General features: G+C 41.7%; 1 protein-coding gene across 3 annotated transcripts in view; it reads left to right on the top strand.

Annotated features, from left to right (window-relative positions):
• The first annotated feature begins 144 nt into the window (after window positions 1-144).
• Window positions 145-22,716, top strand: part of Tep1 (telomerase associated protein 1) — a 39,362-nt gene continuing 16,790 nt past the window's right edge. Inside the window, exons 1-19 of one of the 3 annotated variants that reach the window (XM_046461376.2) lie at window positions 145-287; window positions 5,129-5,647; window positions 6,764-6,943; window positions 7,187-7,321; window positions 8,024-8,185; window positions 8,615-8,776; window positions 9,068-9,145; window positions 10,491-10,615; window positions 10,822-10,979; window positions 14,502-14,611; window positions 15,137-15,227; window positions 15,437-15,623; window positions 18,027-18,195; window positions 18,687-18,845; window positions 19,475-19,552; window positions 20,453-20,583; window positions 20,900-20,959; window positions 21,683-21,841; window positions 22,533-22,709. In XM_046461376.2, coding sequence (XP_046317332.1) covers window positions 5,153-5,647; window positions 6,764-6,943; window positions 7,187-7,321; window positions 8,024-8,185; window positions 8,615-8,776; window positions 9,068-9,145; window positions 10,491-10,615; window positions 10,822-10,979; window positions 14,502-14,611; window positions 15,137-15,227; window positions 15,437-15,623; window positions 18,027-18,195; window positions 18,687-18,845; window positions 19,475-19,552; window positions 20,453-20,583; window positions 20,900-20,959; window positions 21,683-21,841; window positions 22,533-22,709 — 2,816 coding nt within the window. In that variant the 5' untranslated portion in view covers window positions 145-287; window positions 5,129-5,152. Of the gene's footprint in view, window positions 416-5,128; window positions 5,648-6,763; window positions 6,944-7,186; window positions 7,322-8,023; window positions 8,186-8,614; window positions 8,777-9,067; window positions 9,146-10,490; window positions 10,616-10,821; window positions 10,980-14,501; window positions 14,612-15,136; window positions 15,228-15,436; window positions 15,624-18,026; window positions 18,196-18,686; window positions 18,846-19,474; window positions 19,553-20,452; window positions 20,584-20,899; window positions 20,960-21,682; window positions 21,842-22,532; window positions 22,710-22,716 lie in introns of all 3 variants that reach the window. The other 2 variants (XM_046461375.2, XM_046461374.2) reach the window with 2 other exon arrangements.

The raw sequence follows: 22,716 nt of genomic DNA, 5'->3' as shown, positions 1-22,716 counted from the left end.
AAAAGAAAGCTAATGAAGAAAATGGAGTAAAGAAAAACATAGACGCCAGAAAAAGCTTCGGGTATCCTCTAGGCGTTCCTTGCTGGCCTCTCGGCTTCCTGTGGGCAGTCCCTCCAGCAGCCGCGCCCGCGTCCGCGCCCCGCCCAGGCCCATGCGTCTCCTGGGACTGCGCGGCTCCGTCCCCTCCCTGGCTTTCCGCCTCGCTTCTCCTCCGACTTCCACCTCTCCCTGGAGCAGAGCCCAGAGCCGGACTTGTGCTTCCGATTGCCAAGAACCGGGACCCCCAGGTCCTTCACCCACTTCTTCAGCCCCCGGTCGCTCCAAGGAGGGTCCGAGCTCAGGTGGAACCTGCCCTGGCCTGGGGTCTGGGCGCTGGCTGGGCAGCTGAGCGGTGGTGGAAAGGGACTGGGTCAGTGTGAGTAGCCACCTGAGGCCCCGGCTGGGCGGGGGCCGGTAGGGACAAATCTTCTCCAGGCAACCCCGGGAGGGCGTGCAGTGTGTGAAAGGGAAGGTGAGAAAGGACGAGAAGGATGAGGAGAAAAGGAGGAATGGGGGACAGAGGGGTACAGAAGAGGAAGGAGGAAGAGATCAAGGGAGAATGAGTCGTCTTCTCGCCCTTTGCGCTCCTGGGAGGAGAAGTAGCTGTCAGGAACCGAGCGCTTTGTATTAGCAGAAGCCTAGAGCATGCATAACTCTGCTATATATTGCCTCTTAATAGTGAGGTGGCTATCAGTGTGTTAATGCGACAAGGTCTCCAAGATCTTAAGTCCAGAATAGTGTCTAAAGTGCGGTCCAGTTTATGTAAACCAAAAGAAAAAGAGATGGTGGTGATGGAGAAGATTATATATATATATATATAAATTGTATATGCATAGAAATTGTTTGAAACACTATAAAGTTGTTCATGATAAAAAAAAGCTCTGTCCTTGCCTCCACTGCCCATCCATAGATTTTTTAAAAATTTTATTTGTAGATGGACACAATATCTTTATTTTATTTTATTTATTTTATATGCTGCTGTGGATCAAACCCAGTGCCTCACACGTGCTAGACAAGCTGTCTACCACTGAGCTACAGCTCCAACGCTATAACAAGATTTTGAGAAAAAGGAAAAAGAAGTTTATTGATTTGCTGGAAAAGGGGAAATACTGGAGACTATTGTCTCAGAGGCTGTGATTCTCTCTGCTAGGGGGAACACAAGGCTTTTAAAAAGAGAAATACAAAAGCTGGGACCCAATATTATCAGTAGATAAAATTAATTTGTGTCCAACTGGTGTCCTTCAGAAAGGTATAACTTCAATTTCTAGATTTGGAGTTTCCTTATTCTTGTGAGCAGTGACACTCTTCCAGGAAGTAAAGGACATGAGAGCTTACTTAGCCTGGAAGGAAAAAGGTGTTGGTCCTGTCCCCAACCCCACTGCAGTCAGTAAGCCATCTGCAGTCAAGCTGCAAGCTTTAAACTCAAAACATGAAATGGACCCTGGTTACATTAGCAATGGTTATCTATGGGGAAGGGAACTAGACATGGGGCAAGGACTTTTAACTTTTCAGTTGTGTAAATCTCCCTTCACAAACTCTAGTGTAACAACAACAACAAAATGTTTTTTTACATGTTTTATTTTTCTATTCATTTTTCTTCTGAGACCTTTTGTTGTTGTTGTTGTTGTCATTTTGCAGCATTGGGGATTGAGCTCAGGAGCACTCTATCACTGAGCTACGTCCCCAGTTCTTTTTATTCTTTATTTTGAGACAGGGTCTTGCTAAGTTGCTAAGGCTGGTGTAAAACTTGCAATCTTCCAACCTCAGTCTCCAAAAATCTTTTTTTTTTTGGTACCAGGCATTGAACCCAGAGGCATTTAACCACCGAGCTACATCCCCAGCCCTTTTTATTTTTTATATTGAGATAGGGTCTCCCTGACTTATGTAGGGCCTCACTAAGCTTCTGAGGCTGGTTTGAACTTGTGATCCTTCTGCTTCAGCATCCCGATAACCACTAAGCCACATTCCCATCCATTTATTTATTTATTTTTGAGACAGAGTCTCGCTAAACTGCATAGGTCTTTGCTAAATTGTTGATGTTGGCTTTGAATTTATGATCCTCCTTCCTCAGCATCCCGAGTCACTTGAATTACAGGTGTGCACCACCACACTTGGCTATTTGTCTTTTGGATGTTACGTTTTTAAAAGTTCTTTATGTGTTCTGGACATTAGTTTTCTGTCAGAATAGTAGGTGCAAAGATTTTCTCCCATTCTGTAGGTTCTCTTTTCACATATTTAATTGCTTCCTTTGCTGTACAGAAGCTTTTAATTTGACACCATCCCATTTGTTAACTCTTGGCATTATTTCTTGAGCTTTAGGCATCCTATTAAGAAAGTCATTGCTTGCGCCTATATGTTGGTGTATTGACCCTACATATTCTTCTAGGAGTTGCATAGTTTCTGGCCTAATTCCTAGGCCTTTAATCCAGGACTTTTGTTCATGGTGAGAGATAAGGATCTAGTCTCATTCTTCTTCATAGGGATAACCAGTTTTCCCAGTATCATTTGTTAAAAAGGCTGTTTTTTTCTCCAGTGCATGTTTTTTTTTTTTTTGAAACTGGGGATTGAACCCAGGGTTGTCTAATTAAGCAACATCTCCAGCCCTTTTTTATATTTTATTTAGAGGCAGGGTCTTGCTGAATTGCTTAGGACCTTCTAAGTTGCTGAGGCTGGCTTTGAATTCATGATCCTCCTGCCTTGGCCTCCTGAGCCACTGGGATTACAGGTGTGCACCACTGTGCCCTGCCAATGTATGTTTTTGACACTGTTGTCAAGGATCAGATGACCTTATCTGTGTGGGTTTGTCTCTGTCTTCAATTTCTGTACCATCGGTCTATATGTCTATTTTTGTGACAGAATCATATAGTTTTTTTATTAAAGGTCTGTAGTATAATTTGAAGTCGGTATTGTGATACCTCCTGCATTGCTTTTTTGGCTGGGTTAGAGGTTTTCAACAAAGATAGTAACAGGGGGAATGGAGAAAATTGGATAGATTTGAAAGATGTTCAGGGAGTAAAATCAATAGAATTTGGTAGTATACTAGAAAATAATAACAAAGAATAGTCTCCATTACCAAGAATAGTCTACACTTACCAAGTGTCAAGCACTGCTCTAATTGCTACTTAAATTTTTTTTTTCTTGCTTATTCCTATCACAACTCTGTGGGGTAGGCTTTATTCTTAATTTTGTAGATAAGAAAACAAAGACGAAGAGAATTTAAGTAACTTGTCCAAGGTCCCAGGGTAGGAAAGCCAGGATTCAATGTCAGGTCTGTGTCGCTCCAAACCCTGTGAACAGAGGTGACAAAAAGGGGGAATCGATTTGAGACAGAGGTGGGAGGGAGGGAAAGATGATACATTTGGGATCTGTGGAATTTGAGGAATCTTTAGTCATCTGAGTAGAGATATTCAAAAGGCAAATGGATAAGTGAATATGGAGCTCAGAGGAAAGATCTAGGTCAAGGAATAAATTTGTGAGTTGGCAGCATGGAAATGTTACTTGGTACTATACGGTAGGTACAGTGAGACCACCCCAGGAAAGTATGCAGAAGGATTAGAATAGAACTGTAAGGAACATCACTGTTAAGAAATGGTAGAAAAAGAGCCCTATAAAAGATGTAACTATAGTGGTAAGAAGAAAGAAGATCAGGACAATAGTATTGTGGAAAACAAAGAGAGTTCAACAGTGTCATATTCTACTTGAGTGTCAAAATGTGTGTTTGCATTTATGGTAAAAGTCTATTCATTATCTAAGACGACAGTCTTGGTAGACTAATAGGGACAGAATCCCACTTAGCTGATTGAAGAGTGAGTAGAGGACAAGGAAATTTTAATGGTAGGCATAAACAATTGATCAAAATATTTGTTCTCTTCAGCTCTGACTCTCGAGTTGACATTTTAAGTGAGGTCCTTTAGCTGGATACAGTGGTGCACATCTGTAATTCCAGCAACTCAGGAGGCTGAGGCAGGAAGATTACAAGTTCAAGACCAGCCTGGGCAACTTAGCAAGACCCTGTCTCAACAAATAAAAAGGGCTGGGGATGGACCTCTGTAGTAGAACATCCCTGGGTCTAATCCTCAGTACTGAAAATAAAGAAGAAAAAAGTGAGATCCCTTTACTAAGTTTCAATCATATTAATAGTCATGGGGGTCTCTTTTACCTCCTCATGAGAAGACATATCCCTTTTTGTGTTAGTCAGCTTTCTGTTGCTGTTGACAAAATACTTGAGATAAATCAACTCAAGGTAGAAAGGTTTATTTTTGACTCATGTTTTCAGAGGTTTCAGCCCATGGTTTCTTGGCCTCATTGCTTTGGGCCTCAGGTGAGGCTGAACTTCATGGCAGAGAGTATGGGGTGTAGCAAAGCTGTTCATCTCATGGCAGCTGGGAAGCAAAGGGAAAGAAAGAGGAAGGGGCTGGGGATGAGATTTATCCTTTAAGCTCCTCCCCCCACTGCTGTGACCTACTTCCTCCAACTAGGTCTCACCTCTGAGAAAGTTTGCACCACCTCCTGCCAGCTAAGGACCAACCCTTCAACACCTGAGCCTTGGGGGAAACATTCCAGATCCAAACTGTAACACTGCCCCTCCAGCTATTCCTTTTTTCCTCCTTAAATTTTCCTGTTCTTAAGTTTCTGCATTGCCCTTTCCTACCCTTCTCCCTTGGATATTCCCTAGGTGGTAAATGGGATGAATCCTGCCCTAGGGATGGAGATATATATATATATATATATATATATATATATATATATATATATATTTTTTTTTTTTTTTTTTTTTTTTTTTTTTTTTTTTCCCATCTCTTTCTCTTTCTCTCCTCCCCGCACCCTGCAGTACCAGGGATTAAACCCAGGACACTCTACCGCTAAACTCCAACCCCAGACCCCTTTAGAAAGTTTATTTTGAGACAAGATCTTGCTAAGTTGCTGAGGCTGGATTTGAACTTGTGATGCTTCTGCTTCAGCCTGCTATTAGTTGTTTTCTATCTGAAAATCACTAGTATAACCAGGAGGGATATGGGGAAGACATATTGCCAGGGCAAATACATTCCCTTTTTGCCAGTTCTCATCACCTATCTTTCTTTCTTTCTAGGTATATGCAAGTTGGGCTCCAGCTATGGAGAAACTCCGTGGGCATGTTTCTGCCCACCCAGACATCCTCTCATTGGAGAATCGGTGCCTGGCCATGCTCCCTGTCTTGCAGCCCTTGGAGAAAACATATGAAAATATGTCTGCTCACTCAGACATCCTCTCCTTGAAGAGCCAGTGCCTGGTCACAGTTCTTGATCTGAAGGCCATGAAAAAACCACATAGGCATGTGTCTGCCCACCCAGATATCCTCTCCTTAGAGAACCGGTGTCTTGCTACCCTCCCCAGTGTAAAGAGTACTGAGTCTGCCAGCCCCTTGTTCCAGTGTCTCCAGATACCTCACATGATGCAAACTGATTTGTGCAGTCTGAACACCAGCAATCCTCTGGTCTCCGAGCCTCCCAGCTGGAGTACTCAGGGTCTCTCTGAGGGACTAGACCTTCTGACTTGCCCCAAGGTCCTGAAATCCATCTCTGCTACAGAAAGAGTTCAGAAAGGAACTCTACAGAAAGAGTTCAGAAAGGTAATACCTCCAGACACTCATCTTGACTCCAGTCATGTCTGTTAAATGCTCTTGTCACTAGTGTTTGGTGCCTCAATTTCCCTTTGTACTGCTCTGTGTTTGGGTATCTTCTCTCTTCAGAGCCTCTTCTGAGGTGCTCATTACTTTGGGGCTGTCTTCTTTAGCATATTTATTCTTACTACAGATCTATTTCAGAGACTAGACGATAGATCAAAAACAGTTCTTGTCCTTAGAAAGCCTCTGCTTAGGAGGAGCACCAGTGTGATATTACTCTAGCATACTAGTCAGTCCATGCTTTTGAAATCAGGCATGAGGTATATATGTTCTATCAGAGCTCAGTTTTCTGTCTGTATTCTTATAGATATGTTCACCAAACACACTTATGTAAGCACATTTAGTGTACAGGTCAGAATTGATAGACAAGGACACATTTCTTCTGTGTGGACTTGGGATTTGAGCTAAGGGAATGCTAACCTGAGCCCCACATTATCTGTTAATAGACAACAAGTAGACAACCTTGGCCGAGACTCAGAATAGAATAGCCTTAGTTGTCTCACCTTTGAAATGAATTCAGTAGAAACATACTTCACAGGGTTATTGTCAGGATTATAACTATTGCCATCATACACTGATTTAGGGCTTTGCAGTTGGCAGAGTCATACATACATTATTCCATTTAATTTCCTAACGACCCTATAAGGGAAGTGGTAGTGAATGAGGAAGCTGAAGTTAAGCAATTCAGGGTTTCTGGAGGATTCATATGGGATTTGGCTCCTTTTCTTCTGACTCTAAAACTATGTTAATATTGTTCTAGAAGGGTGTGAGGGGACCTAGACTCCCAGGCTATGACATCAATAAGGAGATGACAGCTGGGCGGAAGCCCTAAAAGCATCTGGGCAAAGGCTCTGAAGGTTGAGTTGGGAAAGATGTGGGTGACAGAGCACTAAGTCAGAGACAGGATAGACCAATGCCTATCCATTTGGGGGGATGAAGAAGGGGACTTATGGGTGCTAGATAGAAATGTGGTCATTATTTACCTCTGGGAGCTGTCTTAAGATCCGTCTATTTGAGGGGCCATGGGTACATGCTGTGATTTAAAACTACCACTATCCCTAGGGTCATTGGTACTGTTCAGAAGAAGAGAAAAAGCCAGAGGAGAAGGAAGGGGCAGAAGCCCCAATGCCTTTATATTGTCTAAGCTTGGGAGAGGAAGAAGAGGAACTGGCCCTGAAACTCACCTCTGAGGACTCTGAATCTCATCTGGAGCCCACTGACCAGGTCCTTCAGGAAAAAAAGGTGAAACTTATAGAGATGGAGAGAGGATGGTGTTGGTGGAAGGGAGGTTGGGATGGAGACCTGGATTAGGGCCCTTCCCCAGGAGGAATATGACCAAGCTCTTATTTATCACTTCCTAATCCCCCGTTCAAACCTCAGTTGGACAGATGTCTTCCCGAACCTGGAGTCCATTTTCTTTGTAAGTTGTCCTGCATGGATGCTTATTACCTTACTCCTTCCTTCTCTCTTCTTCCCAATTCCTAGATGGCTCTCATGAGCTTGCTGTGCTCTACTTTGGCCTCAAATGTAAACGTAAAAGATGCATATGACCCTACCCAGGTTTCCATCCTTGAAGTCTGTACTGAACTTGCTCCCTTGGAGCCTGAGTTCATCCTCAAGGTATTGTCTGAAGGAGTGGGTGGGAATGGGGAATTTGGTTATGGCGTATGCGGGAGGTGGTGACTAGCCTTCTGTTGTGGGTGGAAGAAACTTCACTTAGGAAGGATGTAGAATCTCTGGGTGAGTCTGAGGCCTGGTCCCTGGGGTTCTGGGAAGAGTGCAGAAAGATAAACCTGGGAAACAGAATACCAGGGTTGGTTAGTTTAGCAAGTACACAATGCCAGGCTGCAAGGGTTATCTCAGCAGATGATGAAATGTGATTGTGGCTCTTAAGGCACTTATAGTGTTGTTAGGAAAGTGAAACACTTCCTCCAAATATCATATAAATGCAAGTGGAGTAGTAGAAAGTGAATATTTCAGAATATTAGTTAGCACTTCTTATTTAGCAGAAAAAGGGTGGGAGACATTTTTCTGTAAGGCTTTGAAAGAGTGTGGGTTTAATCACCAATTTGAACCTTTGGTAAGTTTTTTGATGGATGTTGATCTGAACCCTCTTCCAAAGAGGGAAGAGGCTGGTTGACTTGGAAGGCAATCTGGACTCGGAAGAAGACCTGCTAGAAACGAAATTAAGAGCTAGAGTATGGCTTAACCTGGTTTAATATGCTAAGCCAAGAGGCTCTGGTTTTATATTTTGTAGGCAATATGGAGGGCTCTGGAAAGGTTTTATGCAGGCAGATTCAATAAACAAGCTCTGTGCCCTAGGCAGCTTTGTACGCCAGGCAGCAGCTGAATATCCGGGATTTGGCCAATAAAGTCGTGGCCATTGCTGCCTTCTTGCCAGTGTGCCGCCCACACCTGCGACGATATTTCTGTGCCATTGTTCACCTGCCTTCTGATTGGATCCAGGTAGCAGAGTTCTACCAGGTATGGCATTCACTTCCTTGAGCTTTGGCCCTCACTATGTTTCTTCTCTTTTGCTCACTGCATTCCTAGAGAAAATTCTGAGACAGTTCTGCCTTGCCTCAGCATTCCTCAGCTTTGGTGCCCAGATAGTAGCTTCTCTCTGTACCAGACTGGGTTGCCTAACAGGAAGAGTATTGTTGAGAAGGGTTGGACTATAGTTTCAGAAAAAAAAAAAAATCTACCTTATTCTGGACCTTATGTTTATAATGAAAAGAAAAGAAAACAAAAACCAGAGAAGACTACTGACTTGCTCACAATCACCAAAATTATCATTTTAGAACTGGTGCTAGGAATTTGCTCCCTATTTGGTGGACACTCAACACCAGAGCCTTGTTTTGTTTAGGAGGGTGTGGTTGGGTCTTTCTTCTGATGGGCTCCTCTCTCTGACAGAGCCTGGCTGAAGGAGACCAGACAAAGCTGGTGCCCTTGCCTGCCTGCCTCCGTGCTGCTATGACAGACAAATTTGCACAGTTTGATGAATACCAGCTGGCTAAGTATAATCCACGAAAGCATCGTGCCAAGAGACGCCCTATCCGTCCGCCCCGCCCTCCAGTAAGTCCCTGCCTCTGCCCTGGTCATTCACAATCTAGGCCCCTTTTTTGTGGGAAAGAAGGAACAAAGGAACATGGTGATCCCGGGGTCCTAATACTCAGTCTGACTGTTTCTACACCAGGAACTAAAGGAGTCTGAGGGGTTAAGAGGAGATGGGTAGAAAGAGCAGGGAGGGCCTCTTTCCCAGCTGGCTTCATTCTGGTGGAGAGGGATTTTCAGGCCTATTGGAATGGTTGTTTCTAAGGATAATGTCCAGTTCCCTGTTTGAAACTGCTTCTCCTTTCCCTATAGAGGACAGAGCCTCTATTTTCTGAGCAAAAGAGATACTTTGCAAAGTCCCTTTGGCCTCTTGAAAGAGAACAGCTTGAGGTGAGTCCCTTGTTCTGGGGAGGTATATGTCCTGTTATTACCATCATCATTATTGAAACAGTTTATTAAGAAAATATATATTGGGGCTGGGGATGTGGCTCAAGCGGTAGCGCGCTCGCCTGGCATGCGTGCAGCCCGGGTTCGATCCTCAGCACCACATACAAACAAAGATGTTGTGTCTGCTGAAAACTAAAAAATAAATATTAAAAAAATTCTCTCTCTCACACTCTCTCTAAAAAAAGAAAAGAAAAGAAAAAGAAAATATATATTGATATTACAAAAAATGACACATTCCCAGTTTGTCAACTCTTCTTTCCTCCTCATCCTATTAATATATCCTAAACTCAACTCTTGCCATAGAAGATTCTTTGAGCTTTTTAACTCCTCACAGGCTGCATTGTGCTGATGCCTCCTGTTTTAGTCAGTTTTGTTTTGTTTTTTTCTGTTGTGACTGAAAGACCTGACAAGAACAATTTTAGGGGAGAAAAAGTTTATCTGGGGGCTCATAGTTTCAGAGGTCCATAGGCAGCTGGCTCTATTCCTTAGAGCTTGAGATGAGGCAGAACATCATGGCGGAAGAGTATGGTAGAGGGAAGCGGCTCACATGAAGATTAGAAAGCAGAGAGAGATTCCACTCACCAATACAAAATATTTACCCCCAAACCCACCACCTCCAGCCATGCCCTCTCGCCTTCAGTTAATCCCCATTAGGGGACTAATTTCACTGATTGAGTTAAGGCTGTCATAACCCATCATTTTACCTCTGAATGTTCTTGCATTGTCTCACACATGAGCTTTTGGGGGATACCTCACATTCAAACCATAACACCTTCATTTACTTGTTCAGAAGCTCTGTGACTTAAACAAGAGCTGCTTTTCCCTTTCCCTCAGAGAACAAGGATGTTTTGTGTTCATTCTGTTTCTGTCTTTGTTTTCATAAGCCAGTCATCCCATGTTAACCACTAATAACTCAATCTTATGTGAATGAAAAATAGAGACCCCCCCAAAACCTGCTTTTCTTCTTTTTCTTTTTTTTTTTTGAAATTGGGCCTGTGTTGTTCAGGCTGTCCTCAAACTCTTGGGCACAAATGACCTTCTTATCTCAGCCTCCTAAGTAGCCAGGTGCAGGTACACCATTATGCCCATCTTAAAATCTGTTATCTTTCTTGCCATGGAAGCTCTTGTTGCTATAGGTTTTTACCCTCTATTCCTATTCTTTGCCCAAGTCTATTTGGGGGAAAGAAATTTTCTCATAGGTATAGGGTGGTCTCAGGTTCTGCTTTCTGAAGAAAGGCCTTGATTCTAGTGAAGCAAACTCTGTTGGAACTTGGGGCTTTTTCCACAGTTTGAGGCCACCTACAATGCAGTGCCAGAGAAAAAGAATCAGCCGAGGTTCACCTTGAAGAAGTTGGTACAGCGACTGCATATCCATGAGCCTGCCCAGCATGTTCAAGCCCTGCTGGGCTATAGGTGAGAAACTTACAGCCCAAACATACATCCCATCAAGGTAATTCCATCACAGTTCAACATCCATGGCCCAATTCTGGGAGTTCTCAACCCCAACAACATGCGTTTGGGCAAACGACCTGTAAACATGACTGTCTTTGACTGACTCATCTTCCCTTTTTCATTTCCTGTTAACTTTGAAATGAGAAACTCTTTCTTCTTTGTCCTAGGTACCCTTCCAACCTACAGCTCTTTTCTCGGAGTGGCCTCCCTGGACCATGGGATTCTAGCAGAGCTGGGAAGCGGATGAAGCTCTCTCGGCCAGAGACCTGGGAACGGGAGCTGAGCCTGAGGGGGAACAAAGCTTCCGTTTGGGAGGAACTCATTGGTAGGGTGACCTTGCCATTGTGCTCCCTTGTTCTCTTCCTCATTTAATCCACTACATTTTAAACCCCTGACTTCTGTGGCATGATGCAGTTTTTCTCTTGCCTGGTAGCTGCATCCTGAAAATGATTTGATTTATAAAGTATACCATTGACTCCACCAAAGTGGAAAGTGGTGTTTGCTTTGAAGTAGTGTTGGCATCACTAAATAGATCATTATTTCAGATGTGATTTGGTGGTATACAAGTCTTATCAACATGTGACAAAAGTGGTACCTCTTCTCTGACTGTACTTGTATCAACATTGACTCATTTCAAACAAGGTAGGGCTGGCTTTTGGCATATTGGAATCTCTACAGAAACTCATATTTAGGACATAGAAGTTTTAGGTAATTTGCCCACTCTGAAAAAGGAAAAAAAAATTATATTCGGGAGAACCAAGTTCCTCTTTTTCTCTGAGGTTTTTTTTTTTTTTTTTTTTTTTAACAATAGAAGGCTCCCCCACCCTCTCTCTGTATATCTTGTTTCTATTTAGTTTCTACTTTCATCTTTGAAAATTTAAAGTCAGTTTCTCCTTGTTGAAAAACATCTAACTTTACACCTTTTGACCAAGTTTTGTAGACTTCATATTTTGGAACTTTAGAAGCCCAGATGTCTTTGATTCTTTAATCTGTGCACTGCCCATTATAGATTGTACTTAAGTAAGCCTGAATTTCATAGCTGCTTGTCACTATTTCCCACTGTGTAGGTATTACTGGTGGTGTATATTTCAGAATCACCTGGGAATTAAAACACACATTACATACACCCTGCCTGACTGAAACAAGTTAAGGTGTAGTAGGATAAAGGAGCCTGGGTGGCAGCAGGTATAGGCAGAAGATCCTGTGGGTACCATCTTCACTTCCTCTCTCTGGTTAAGAACCAGTGACCCTGAAAATTTAAACTGTGTTGGTTGGGCATGGTGGGTGGCACATACCTGAAATCGCAGTGACTCAGGAGACTGAGGCAGGAGGATTGCAAGAACAAAGCCAGCCTCAGTAATTTAGTGAGGCCCTAAGAAACTTAGTGATACCCCATCTCAAAATAAAAAATAAAAAGGGCTGGGATGTGGCTCAGCGGTAAAAAAATCCTTAGAACCAAATTAAAAAAAATTATCTTCTTGTACTAATATATTTTATACTCTAGGAAATGCATAAATAGAAATATATAGCCAGTCCAGTATGGTGATACAGACTTGTAACCCAGCTGTTTGGGAGGCTGAGGCAGGAGAACAGCAAGTTTGAGGGTGGCCTGGACAACTTATTGAGATACTGTTGCAAAAATAAAAAAAATTAAAAGGGTGTAGCTCAGTGGCAAAATGCCCCTGGATTCAATCCCAAGTATCAGCAAAAAAGAAAAAAAATTATCTATATGCACACATAAATAAATATAAAAGAAGGGAATATAAAACATATATAACCATAAGTATATATAAGTCTAAAGTTAGATGTTTTTCAAAAGGAGAAATTGACTTTAAATTTTCAAAGATGAAAGAGGAAACTAATTGGAAGCAAGGTATACATACACACACACACACACACACACGAAGTATAATGTAAAAAATATAAGATAAAATGTAGTTAGGTATAGATAGAGACCCTTTTTTGGAGACCATAGGTTTCATTAATAACAAACATTTATAAATAATGAACAATTTTTTTTAATTAAATCAGTGAATTTCTCAATCTGAAAGATAAATGTTTAATTTTCTAATGTTATAAATATGACTTTATTTCTTATAAAAATGATCTAGAAAACCTTTTATATAGTTTTTCAAGCAACAGTTGAGAAAAACTTGAGATGATAATGGATGCATTCATGCCTTAGTTACCAAACATCATTTACATTATGTCTACAGTATTTTCCATACAGTTTGTGAATCAGAATTATGACTGGAACCGGGCCTACTGGTGCCTGCCTGTAGTACCAGTTACTCATGAACTTATGAGTTTGAGACCAGCTTAGCGGCATAGCAAGATTTTGTCTCAAAAAAAAAAAAAAAAAGCACTTGTTTGCTAGGAGTATAACTCAGTGGTAGAATGCAGGCTTAGCGTGCATGCAGCCCTGAGTTCAATACTCATCACCAAAAAAGAATTATGACTAGAGAATCGTAGAACTTCCAGAAGGCTGAAAGCTTCTATCTCAATTGCAGTGAGACTTAGATAAAAAGGTACCATCATCCTCTGGGTGGAAGCTGCTGGTGGTATGGGCTAGTACTCAGGGTGAGTCCTTAGAGTGGAGGGCTCATAGGCCTGGGGTCTAAAGTAGTTTCAATGAACCTCTGGGAGTATTCAGGAAAGAAAGCTCATACTTCCTATTTATATTCACTTTGGTTTAAAAGAAAAGAATGAAGGCTGGGGATGTAGCTCAGTGGTAGAGCACTTGCCTAGCATGTCAGCACTGAAAGGAAAGAAAGAAAGGAAGGAAGGAAAGAAAGCAGAAAGAAAGAGAAGAAAAGAAAAGAATGTTTCCATAGAGATGGAAACCATATAGTCACCTAGTCCAAATATTATATGGTAATGTAGTACATACAATAATTGAGGTTTACTGAGGGAAGAGTAGGTGTTCTGCCTGAGAGCAATGGGGGTACCCTTTGCTGTTCTGATTTTGCATAATATGACTTAAAGAAACTTACCTTTGAATTGTAGATGTGTTTAGAATGATATTCAGTATTAACCAAACTAAGCCTCTAAAATTGGGCTGGGGATGTGGCTCAAGCGGTAGCATGTTTGCCTGGCATGCGCGGGGCGCTGGGTTCGATCCTCAGTACCACATAAAAATAAAATAAAGATGTTGTGTCCACCAAAAACTAAAAAATAAATATTAAAAAAATTCTCTCTCTCTTAAAAAAAAGAGATACTATTATCACAAGGACAAGTGAACAATAAGAAAGCAACAAACATGAAGTTGTACTGACCATGCAAATCTTTTTCACATATATTTAAATGAAAAATAATGAGTAATTGGATTCTATGAGAAGTTGGCCCAAAAAACTTAAAAAATTAGGAAGAAGAATATTTGAAATATGGATTTATATTTGTTACTATAAATAGTGACACCTTACATGTATATATATCATGCTTTGAAATATTAACTAATGAATGCCCTACATATATATAATTTATAAACAAACAAACTTAATCTAGGAAATTTCTCTTCAATTATCTAAGAAGTTTAGAAACCACTGCCCTAACTAGAGAATACATTTTGTCAGTTGAACCCAATCTCAGGACTAGAGTCATCAGATATAGTGTAAGTTGTTTATTGAAACAGCTATTGTATAAACAGTGTTGTTTTGCTCCATACTTTAGGCCAATCCTGGTTCTGTCTTTCCAGATCTTTAAAACTTTTTGAGTAGAATAGATCATATGTTAGTCCCTCACTCCCTCTATTTTGAACTTTCCACATGGCCTCTGAACTTGCTCTGGCCTCTGACCTCTCTCTCATCCCTCATTTTGCTTTCCTCACCTGGTGTCCCACCTTCCACAGACAATGGGAAGCTTCCTTTCATGGCCATGCTTCGGAACCTGTGCAACCTGCTGCGGGTTGGCATCAGTGCCCGCCACCATGGGCTCATTCTCCAGAGACTCCAGCATGAGGTACATGCGGGCAGGGGGTCCACTGAGGCCCAGTGATGAGACATAGGTATGGAGGTGCCGCTGCTGCAGCCAGACTTTTCCCAGATGGCTGAGGAAGGCCATGGCCACTACCAGTCTGTTTTCATGTGGGCTATAAATAGATTTGGAAGTAGACATGTTTGGGAAAGACGGGCCTGGGGATTCCGCCAGTCCTTTGAGAAATTACAGTGTAAGAACTTGCATTTTTATTTTCTGAGCTCATTGACTTACTAGAAAGAGGATCTTCCGTAATTTAACTGACTTCAGAGGGAGTGTATTTTGAAAGAAATGGGACTCCTGTTATTTCCCCATCTTTACCTCTTCTCATACTCTAAAATGACAACTTTTTTCTTTTATTCTTCTCCCTTCTTTGTATTTCTTCCATTTTCTCCCTTGCTCACCATCCCAAAATTTAATGAAGTAGTTACTTCATCATCCTGATCCCTGAGGCCCTGTTGGCCCCCACCCTCCCCGTCCTCTGCTCATGTCCTCATTCTTGCTTTTCAGAAGTCAGTGATCAACAGTCGGCAGTTTCCATTCAGATTCCTTAATGCCCATGATTCCATTGATAACCTTGAGGCTCAACTTAGAAATAGAGGTAATTCTTACAACGCCTGCTTACCTCGTGTCTAACTGAGACAGCCCCTCTGATATTTTTAGCCTCTTGCCCTAAAGACTCAGGGTGTGGGGTGGGCAGACGTCGGACAGTTGACAGCCCTAAGGATCAGGGCTCAGGACACACCACTGGTGGGGCAAGATGAGGGAATAGAAGCTTCCTGATTAAGATATTTACTTGTCATCACACAGCATTGCCCTTTCCTTCCAATATAAACCTGATGAGGCGGATAATGATAAGAAAATCAAAAAAGGTCAGGAGGCCTGCCAGTTGGAAGCATCTTTGCAACCTAAGTCGTCGGGAGCTTCGAGCAGCAATGAAAATACCTGCGATATATGAGCAACTCCAGAGGGAGAAGCTGAAAATACTCAAGGCCAGGTGTGTGTGCACCATCTGGGAGCCTTAAGTGGACAGTAAGAGGCACCGTGGTGACAGGACATAGGAGTCACTTGGGAACTCCAACTCTTTTTTTGTAAAGGTCTGCTTATTGGCCATCCATGACTCAGACCTGCTTGGTCCCAGTCATTTCTAGCATAGCACATCTTATCTTTAGCATTTTTCCATAGAGAGATGTTGAAACAAAAGCTGTGCCTCCAGCTTCCACTTTGTTATGAGTAGTTGTTTCATGGCTTCCCATAATTCTGAGTCTATGAAGCATCTCCTTTTTATTTTAGTTTTTTCTCTCACTGCTCTAGTTTATGGTCTTCTTTCTTCTCTGTGACACCTGTGGTTTGGTCTTTTTTTTCTTTTTTCTTTTTGTATTGTTTCCCCCCCGTACTGGGGATTGAATCCAGGGACACTTTACCACTGAGCTACATCATCAGTCTTTTTTGGATTTTGAGACAGGTCTTAATAAGTTGCTGAGGATGAACTTGATACCAATCTAACATGTATGGCTATCCAGACCAGTGTAGTAACCGTTAACTAGCCATGGGTGGTTATTTGGCCATTAAAATGTATCTGGTCTGGATTGAGACATTGAGCTGTGTTAAAATATGCTGGATTTTGAAGACAGTCTAAAAAAAAATGTAAAATATCTCTTGTAATTTTTGTATTAATTGCATGTTGGTGTGAAATTTTTCTATGTTAGGTTAAATGAAATTGAATAACAAATTAATTTCATCTGTTTCTTTTTACTTTCTTTATTTTTTAAAGTGCTGGGAATTGAAGCCAAGGCCTCAGATATGCTAGGCAAATGCTCTACCACTGAGTTACATACCAAGCTCTTTTTACTTTATGTAAATGTGCCTTCTAGATCTTAAATTATGTGTGTGCTTTTAATTTAATTAATTATGATTTAATTCTATTGGACAGTGTAGGTAAGACTAATGAATTGTCTAGATTGAAAAGTATAATGAAAAAATTTAAATATGTACATAAGAATAGGATAATAGACTATTTTAATACTGTCAGCTAGAGCTGGGGATGTAGCTCCATGGTAGAGTGTTTACCCAGTATGCGTGAGGCTCTGGGCTCAATTGCCAACACTGAAAAAATAAACAAACAAAGCAAAACAAAACTCAAAACAGTAGTGAAAAACTGTTAGCTGGATTCAGTGATAATCTAGATTTTATCACATGTTCTTTATTGTTCCCTTTTCTCTTTTTCTGTTTCTTTCTTTTGAAGATGGCTATAATACAAATTCCAAATAATATGACGCATTTTATTTTATCCCTGTAAATTTCTCCTCTTTAAAAAAACAACTAATAAGACTAAGAGCAATTCCTAGGAATTATCATTAATTATCTAGTCCATATTCGTATTTCCTAATTATCTAAAAGTATTATCTCTCAGTTTTATTCAAATCAAGATCCAAACAAGGTCTACACATTGCATTTGATTGTTCCCATCTCTTAAATCACTTTTAATCTTTTAAGTTGTTTTTATGTTATTGACTTGCTGTAGAAGCCAGGCTCTGGGACCCCACAATGTTCCATGTTCTTGATTTGTCTACTTCCTCGTGGTATCTTCTAACTTGTTTTTCTATTTTGTATACCCTAAGAACTAACTCTAAATGCCTAAGTACATTCAGATTTACCTTTGTTATTGTTGGTGTTGAAGAATCAATCTTTCTTTCTTTCGGAACTGGGTGTTGAACTCAGGGCTACTTTTTCACTGAGCTATATCCCTGCCCCTTTTCCTTTTTTAGACAGGGTCTTACTAAGTTGCTGAGGCTGGCCTCAGGGTGGAGAGCATGTGCAAGAGGAAGAGATCTCATCCTGGGCCTCTTGATAAAATATAAGAAAGATCAAAAGGGATAAGAGTCTGATCAGTGCTCTTAGGGAGTTGATAGCCTCATCCATTTATGATCTTTTTCTGAACCAATTACTTCATTGACAGTTGCAGAATAGGAATTTTCCATCATTCTCTCATATTTATTAGCTGGAAATCCAAAAACAAACCAAAAAAATCTCCCTCATATGCTAAAGCTATTTAATTACCTTGATATAGAGATTGTATAGGAAAGGTAGGATGAATCCTTTTCTCCTTTAATTGCAAGTTTTTAGAGTAAGGAGTTAGTATTTGTTCTTTAAAATACAATTTAAAAATATGTAAATATGGATCAGCAGTAAGTATGGCAAGTGATTTCTGAGAGGGCTCTCCAGGTGACTTCCCCTAAGAATGGATTACTAGTCCTGTAGAATGGGGCAAAGGGAAACTCTTGTGCCTGAGGAGAAAGAGGACTTGGTAAACTGGAGCAGCGAGTTCTTGTCTTCCCATCTGCCTCAAAATAGCGGCAGATAAGCCCCTGAGCCCTTGTGTCTGTGTCTTTTTTTGCAGACAAGGGAATTATGACTTGGAGATTCTGGACCAGTATCGACAGGCCCTGGAGGCAGCTGTGAACCTTTCTGTGAAGCACAGCCTTCCCCCGCTGCCAGGCCGCACCCTCTTGGTCTATTTGACAGACGCTGATGCAGACAAGCTCTGTCCCAAGAGCAACATACAAGGGGTAAAACACCAAAAAGCATCCTCCCTGGGGTTGGTAGGATGCTAGGGATTCTGACAGGTATCCTGATGCTGCACCTGGTTCTCCTAGGGAAGCATACAGATTGAAATAAATGACATGGTTGCTTCCAAGTATCTGTCCTTGGTTCCTTAGTGACAAGGGCTAGGATGTGATCTCAATCTGGTATATGGATTATAATACTAACATTTCACATTTGGCTGGTGTTTCATATTTTTAAATTTCTGTCACCAAAAATTGATCTCACTTGCCTCATTATATCCTAGCTTTGAATTTGGGCAGGGATCCTGGCTTCTCCCTACCCTTTTCCCTGTCAGCTTTTCCTGAGGGCCACTGAAATTGACCATCCTAACTGGAGATTTTGTCCCCTTTTCCATTCCCCCAAACCAGTGAAAGTGTTTGGCCTCTAGGAGAAGGTGGTCAAGGGTGGGTTCCAAAACAGGGGAGCTTTATTTCACCCTAATGCTTGTCCTCAGCCCTCGCTGAACTATGTGCTGCTGCTGATTGGAATGATGATGGCTCGGGCAGAGCACGTGGATCTCTTGCTGTGTGGAAGAGGCACACTGAAGACTATAGTGCTTAAGGCAGAAGAAGGTATCCTGAAGACTGCCATCAAGCTCCAGGCTCACGTCCAGGTCAGATTCCCACCCCCATCATCAAAACAGTACACAAATGGACACAGACCCGGGAACAGCCCAAATGGTTAATAAAGGCATGGATATATACCATTCTGAAGATTTTCCCAAATATACTGTGGTGTTTCTTGCTTATTGATTGTATTAGTTTGGTTTTCATGGCTGTGATAAAATACCTGAGAAGGCCTAACTTCATAAAGAAAAGGGGTCTATGTCATGCACAGTTCTGGATGTTCAGGGACATGGCACTGGCATCAGATTGGCTCTGCTAAGCAACTCAGGGTGGAGAGCATGTGCAAGAGGAAGAGATGTCATCCTGAAATGGGAAAGTACAGAGGAATTCATGGACCAGGCTTAGGCTTTTGTAACAATTTGCTTCTTGCAGGAGCTCAGGGGTCTCATGAGAGTTACCTTAGTCTCCTCTAAGAACAACTCTGCCAATGACCTGAACACTTTCCAATGAGCCTCATCTCTTAATACTATAGTTTGACTAAGTTTTTACCCTCTTAATATCTCACAAAGGGGATCAAATTTCAACACATGAATGCTTGGGGGAATACATTCAATCCAAATCCACACCAGAGCATGGATCATCTTATGTGAACCTCTAACATGAGTTTCTCCTTCAGGAGTTAGAGGAAAAGGATGAATGGCCCTTGCATACTTTTGGGAAGTACCTACTGTCTTTGGCTGTCCAGAGGGTCTCTGTGAGTACTGCTCAGTCCCTGTGAAACTCTCTCCCCCATAACTGCTGCATCTCATTTCTTAACCCCTCAAAGCTAATTTTTCACACTATCTACAGTGTTCATCTCCCTGTTTGCTGCAGCCTCCTACCCAGTAGTGTGCTGATGAATGTTCAATAACCAGCAGTTTGGAGAAATAAGTCTTGATTAATAGTGCTTGCTTATTTCCATAATAAGCAGTCCAATCATGGCTGACTTCAAGCTACTGATATCATGTTGCTCCGTCACATTCCACAGTACTGATAGGGTTGTGAATAAGCTCAAGAGTAGATAATAAGATAATTCGGAAGTGACAAGTTTTGAGGATTTATTACCTTTGTCTTAAATGTAATTAATTTTTCTATTTTTCTTTTTCTTTCCTTTTTTTGGCAGTGCTGAGTGTGGAACTCAGGGCCTTGTGCATGCTAGGCAAGCACTCTGTCACTGAGATACATCCCCAAACCTTAATTTATTTAATTTCAAGTTTATATAATTTAATGTTTAAAATGGCCATATTGGTTGAGAGTATAGCTCAGCAGTAGAGTCCATACCTAGCATGCAAAAGGCCCAAGTTTCAATCCATAGCACCAAAAAATAAGATAAAATGTCAGTATTTAATAACTAGCTCAAAAATGCCTAGAAATTAATCAGTTAGCTCTCATGAGCTGAAATGAGCTAGCCACAGCACATCACTGCCTACACCCCAATCTCCATTGTGATGTGCCCAAGTTCTGGAGATAGCGGCTTCCCTCATACTAAGTACTCTCAGAAGAGGCAATTAACATCCTTTTCAGAGTTCTCCTAATCCCCCAATCCTTTCAGTTCTCTTTTCTTGATGTCCCAACTGCTTTAGTTTCTCTTCTATTGTTCCCTTTCATCTTACAGGTGGATAGGGTCATCCTCTTTGGCCAAAGGATGGATGAGGAAATGTTAAATGCAGCCAAACAGCTTTTCTGGGAGCATGTGAATTCCAAGTGTCTCTTTGTTGGTGTCTGCCTAAGAAAAACACAATACATGTAAGATTGCCTGTACTCCCTACCAGTGTCAGAAGATAATGATCCATACTTCCACTCTACTCCTGCCAAAGCTTGGAAGCTTTCATTTGTCTGGCACCTTCTATCTAGCCTAGCACCTAACCCTGTGTGTGTGTGTGTGGTTCAGTCCCAGGGCCTCACACATACCAGGAAAATGTTCTAGCACTGATCTACATCCTCAGATACATAATCCTATTAAAAATGCAGAGGTGGGATGTATATCTGAGGGTGTTGTGACAGTGACTCTGTGTCCCAGGCACAGTTTCTGATGCTTAATGACCGCTTCTTCCTTTGCCAGATTACCAAGTTTGAATCCCAATGATGTGACACTCGCAGGCTGTACTGATGGGATACTAAAGTGAGTACAAGATGGACACTGCAGTTAAAATGTCTTTAAGAGATTGTCTGACACCAGGTGTGGTGGTGCATGTCTGTAATTCCAACTACTTGAGAGATGGAGCCAAGAGGATTGACGGTTTTAAGGCCAGCCTGGCCAACTTAGTGAGACCCTATCTCAAAATAAAAAGCAGAATGAGGTTGACCAAATTATGCTGTGTGCATATGTGAATGTATCACAGTGAGTTTCAACTTTACATATAGTATAATTTTGTATACTATGAATTACCAATTTATAAAACAATAAATAAATAGGAGGAAGGCCAGTGGAGTGGAGGAGGAAAACCATGTGGCAGGGAGAAGGGGAGAGAGGGAGGAGGCACCGGGGACCAAAATAGAACAAATTATATTCCATGCATGTGTGATTATGTCAAAATAGCATATAAAAGTGATTATACACTATTGTGTATGGCTAAAATATACTAATAAAAACATTAAAAAAAAGAAAAAGAAAAAAGAAAAGCTCATTGGTAGAGTGACCCTGGGTTCAACCCCCAGTACCACATGATCATCAGTGCTTTCTAGTCTGTTTGCCTCTTTTTTGCCTTCATTGCTTCTGGTCATTTTCTTAAGGAGCTCAAGTTAACCTGGGTGGCCTAACTTGGCCATATTTTTGTTCTCATTCTTAGAAGACTTTCTAAGATTCTAATATTCTACTCTCATTTATTTTGTTGCTATTTGTTAGGTTCATTGCAGAGCATGGGGCCTCCCGTCTTCTAGAGCATGTGGGCCAAATGGACAAAATATTCAAGATTCCACCACCCTCAGGGAAGAGCCAGGTCCTGACTCTCCGGCCACTAGAAGAGGATACCCTGCGTCCCTTGGCTCCTATTTCCCAGCATAGGTCAGGCTGTTTTTCCGTGAACAATCTTTGTGAACTGGGAGGGCTGCAGTCAAGACCTTGAGAAATTTCATGACTTACATTGTGGCTTTTGGGATGGCACTTGTTTTATTCACTAAAGTACCTACTGTCTTTGGCTGTCCAGTGGGTCTCTCTGAGTACTGCTCAGTCCCTGTGAAACTCTCCCCTCTCCCACATCTTCCTCCACAACTGCTGCATCTCACTATAGAGAAAGAGGAAGCATGTTATTGTCTTCTCTAAAAACAGAAATTGTCAGATTGTGAACTTGTACCTTTCTCTATTGGGAGGCCTTATAGCCATATAGCCAGGATTTAGGCAGAGGACTTAGGAACATGGCTTTGCCAAGTGGTAGTTTGAACTTTGGGTTAGTTGCTTAATTTCTTAAAGCTATGGCTTTTTGATTGGTAATAGAGACATAATGTTTACTTCACAGTGTTGTCATGAGCATATAGTAAGTATATAATAATCATTAGCTGGAAAAGGAAGGGTGCAGGAAAAATGGCACGTGGAGCTTAACTTCCAGGGCTCTGCATTTTGGAGGCCTGTAAGGCACCCTCCTGCTGTCTGTCATACCTGGCTGTTGCTCAGTGTTGAAGGGTGATTGCAGCAGTGTTGTATGGATTTGAGAGGTGGCTGATCCCTAGACTGAGCCCAGCCCTCTGCTTACCTCCAGGTGGCGCAGCATCCGGCTGTTCATTTCATCCACTTTCCGGGACATGCATGGAGAGCGTGACCTGCTGCTGAGGTCTGTACTGCCAGCACTACAGTCCCGAGCAGCCCCCCACCGCATCAGCCTTCATGGCATAGACCTGCGCTGGGGCATCACTGAGGAGGAGAGCCACAGGAACAGGTGCCGG

The sequence above is a fragment of the Marmota monax genome, unplaced genomic scaffold (assembly GCF_021218885.2).
Source record: "Marmota monax isolate L192 unplaced genomic scaffold, Marmota_monax_Labrador192_F-V1.1 WCK01_AAM20220418_F8-fsc00001, whole genome shotgun sequence".
Classification (NCBI taxonomy): domain Eukaryota; kingdom Metazoa; phylum Chordata; class Mammalia; order Rodentia; family Sciuridae; genus Marmota; species Marmota monax.
Note: the sequence above shows the minus strand (reverse complement) of the source record. Positions and strands in the feature narration are given on the sequence as shown.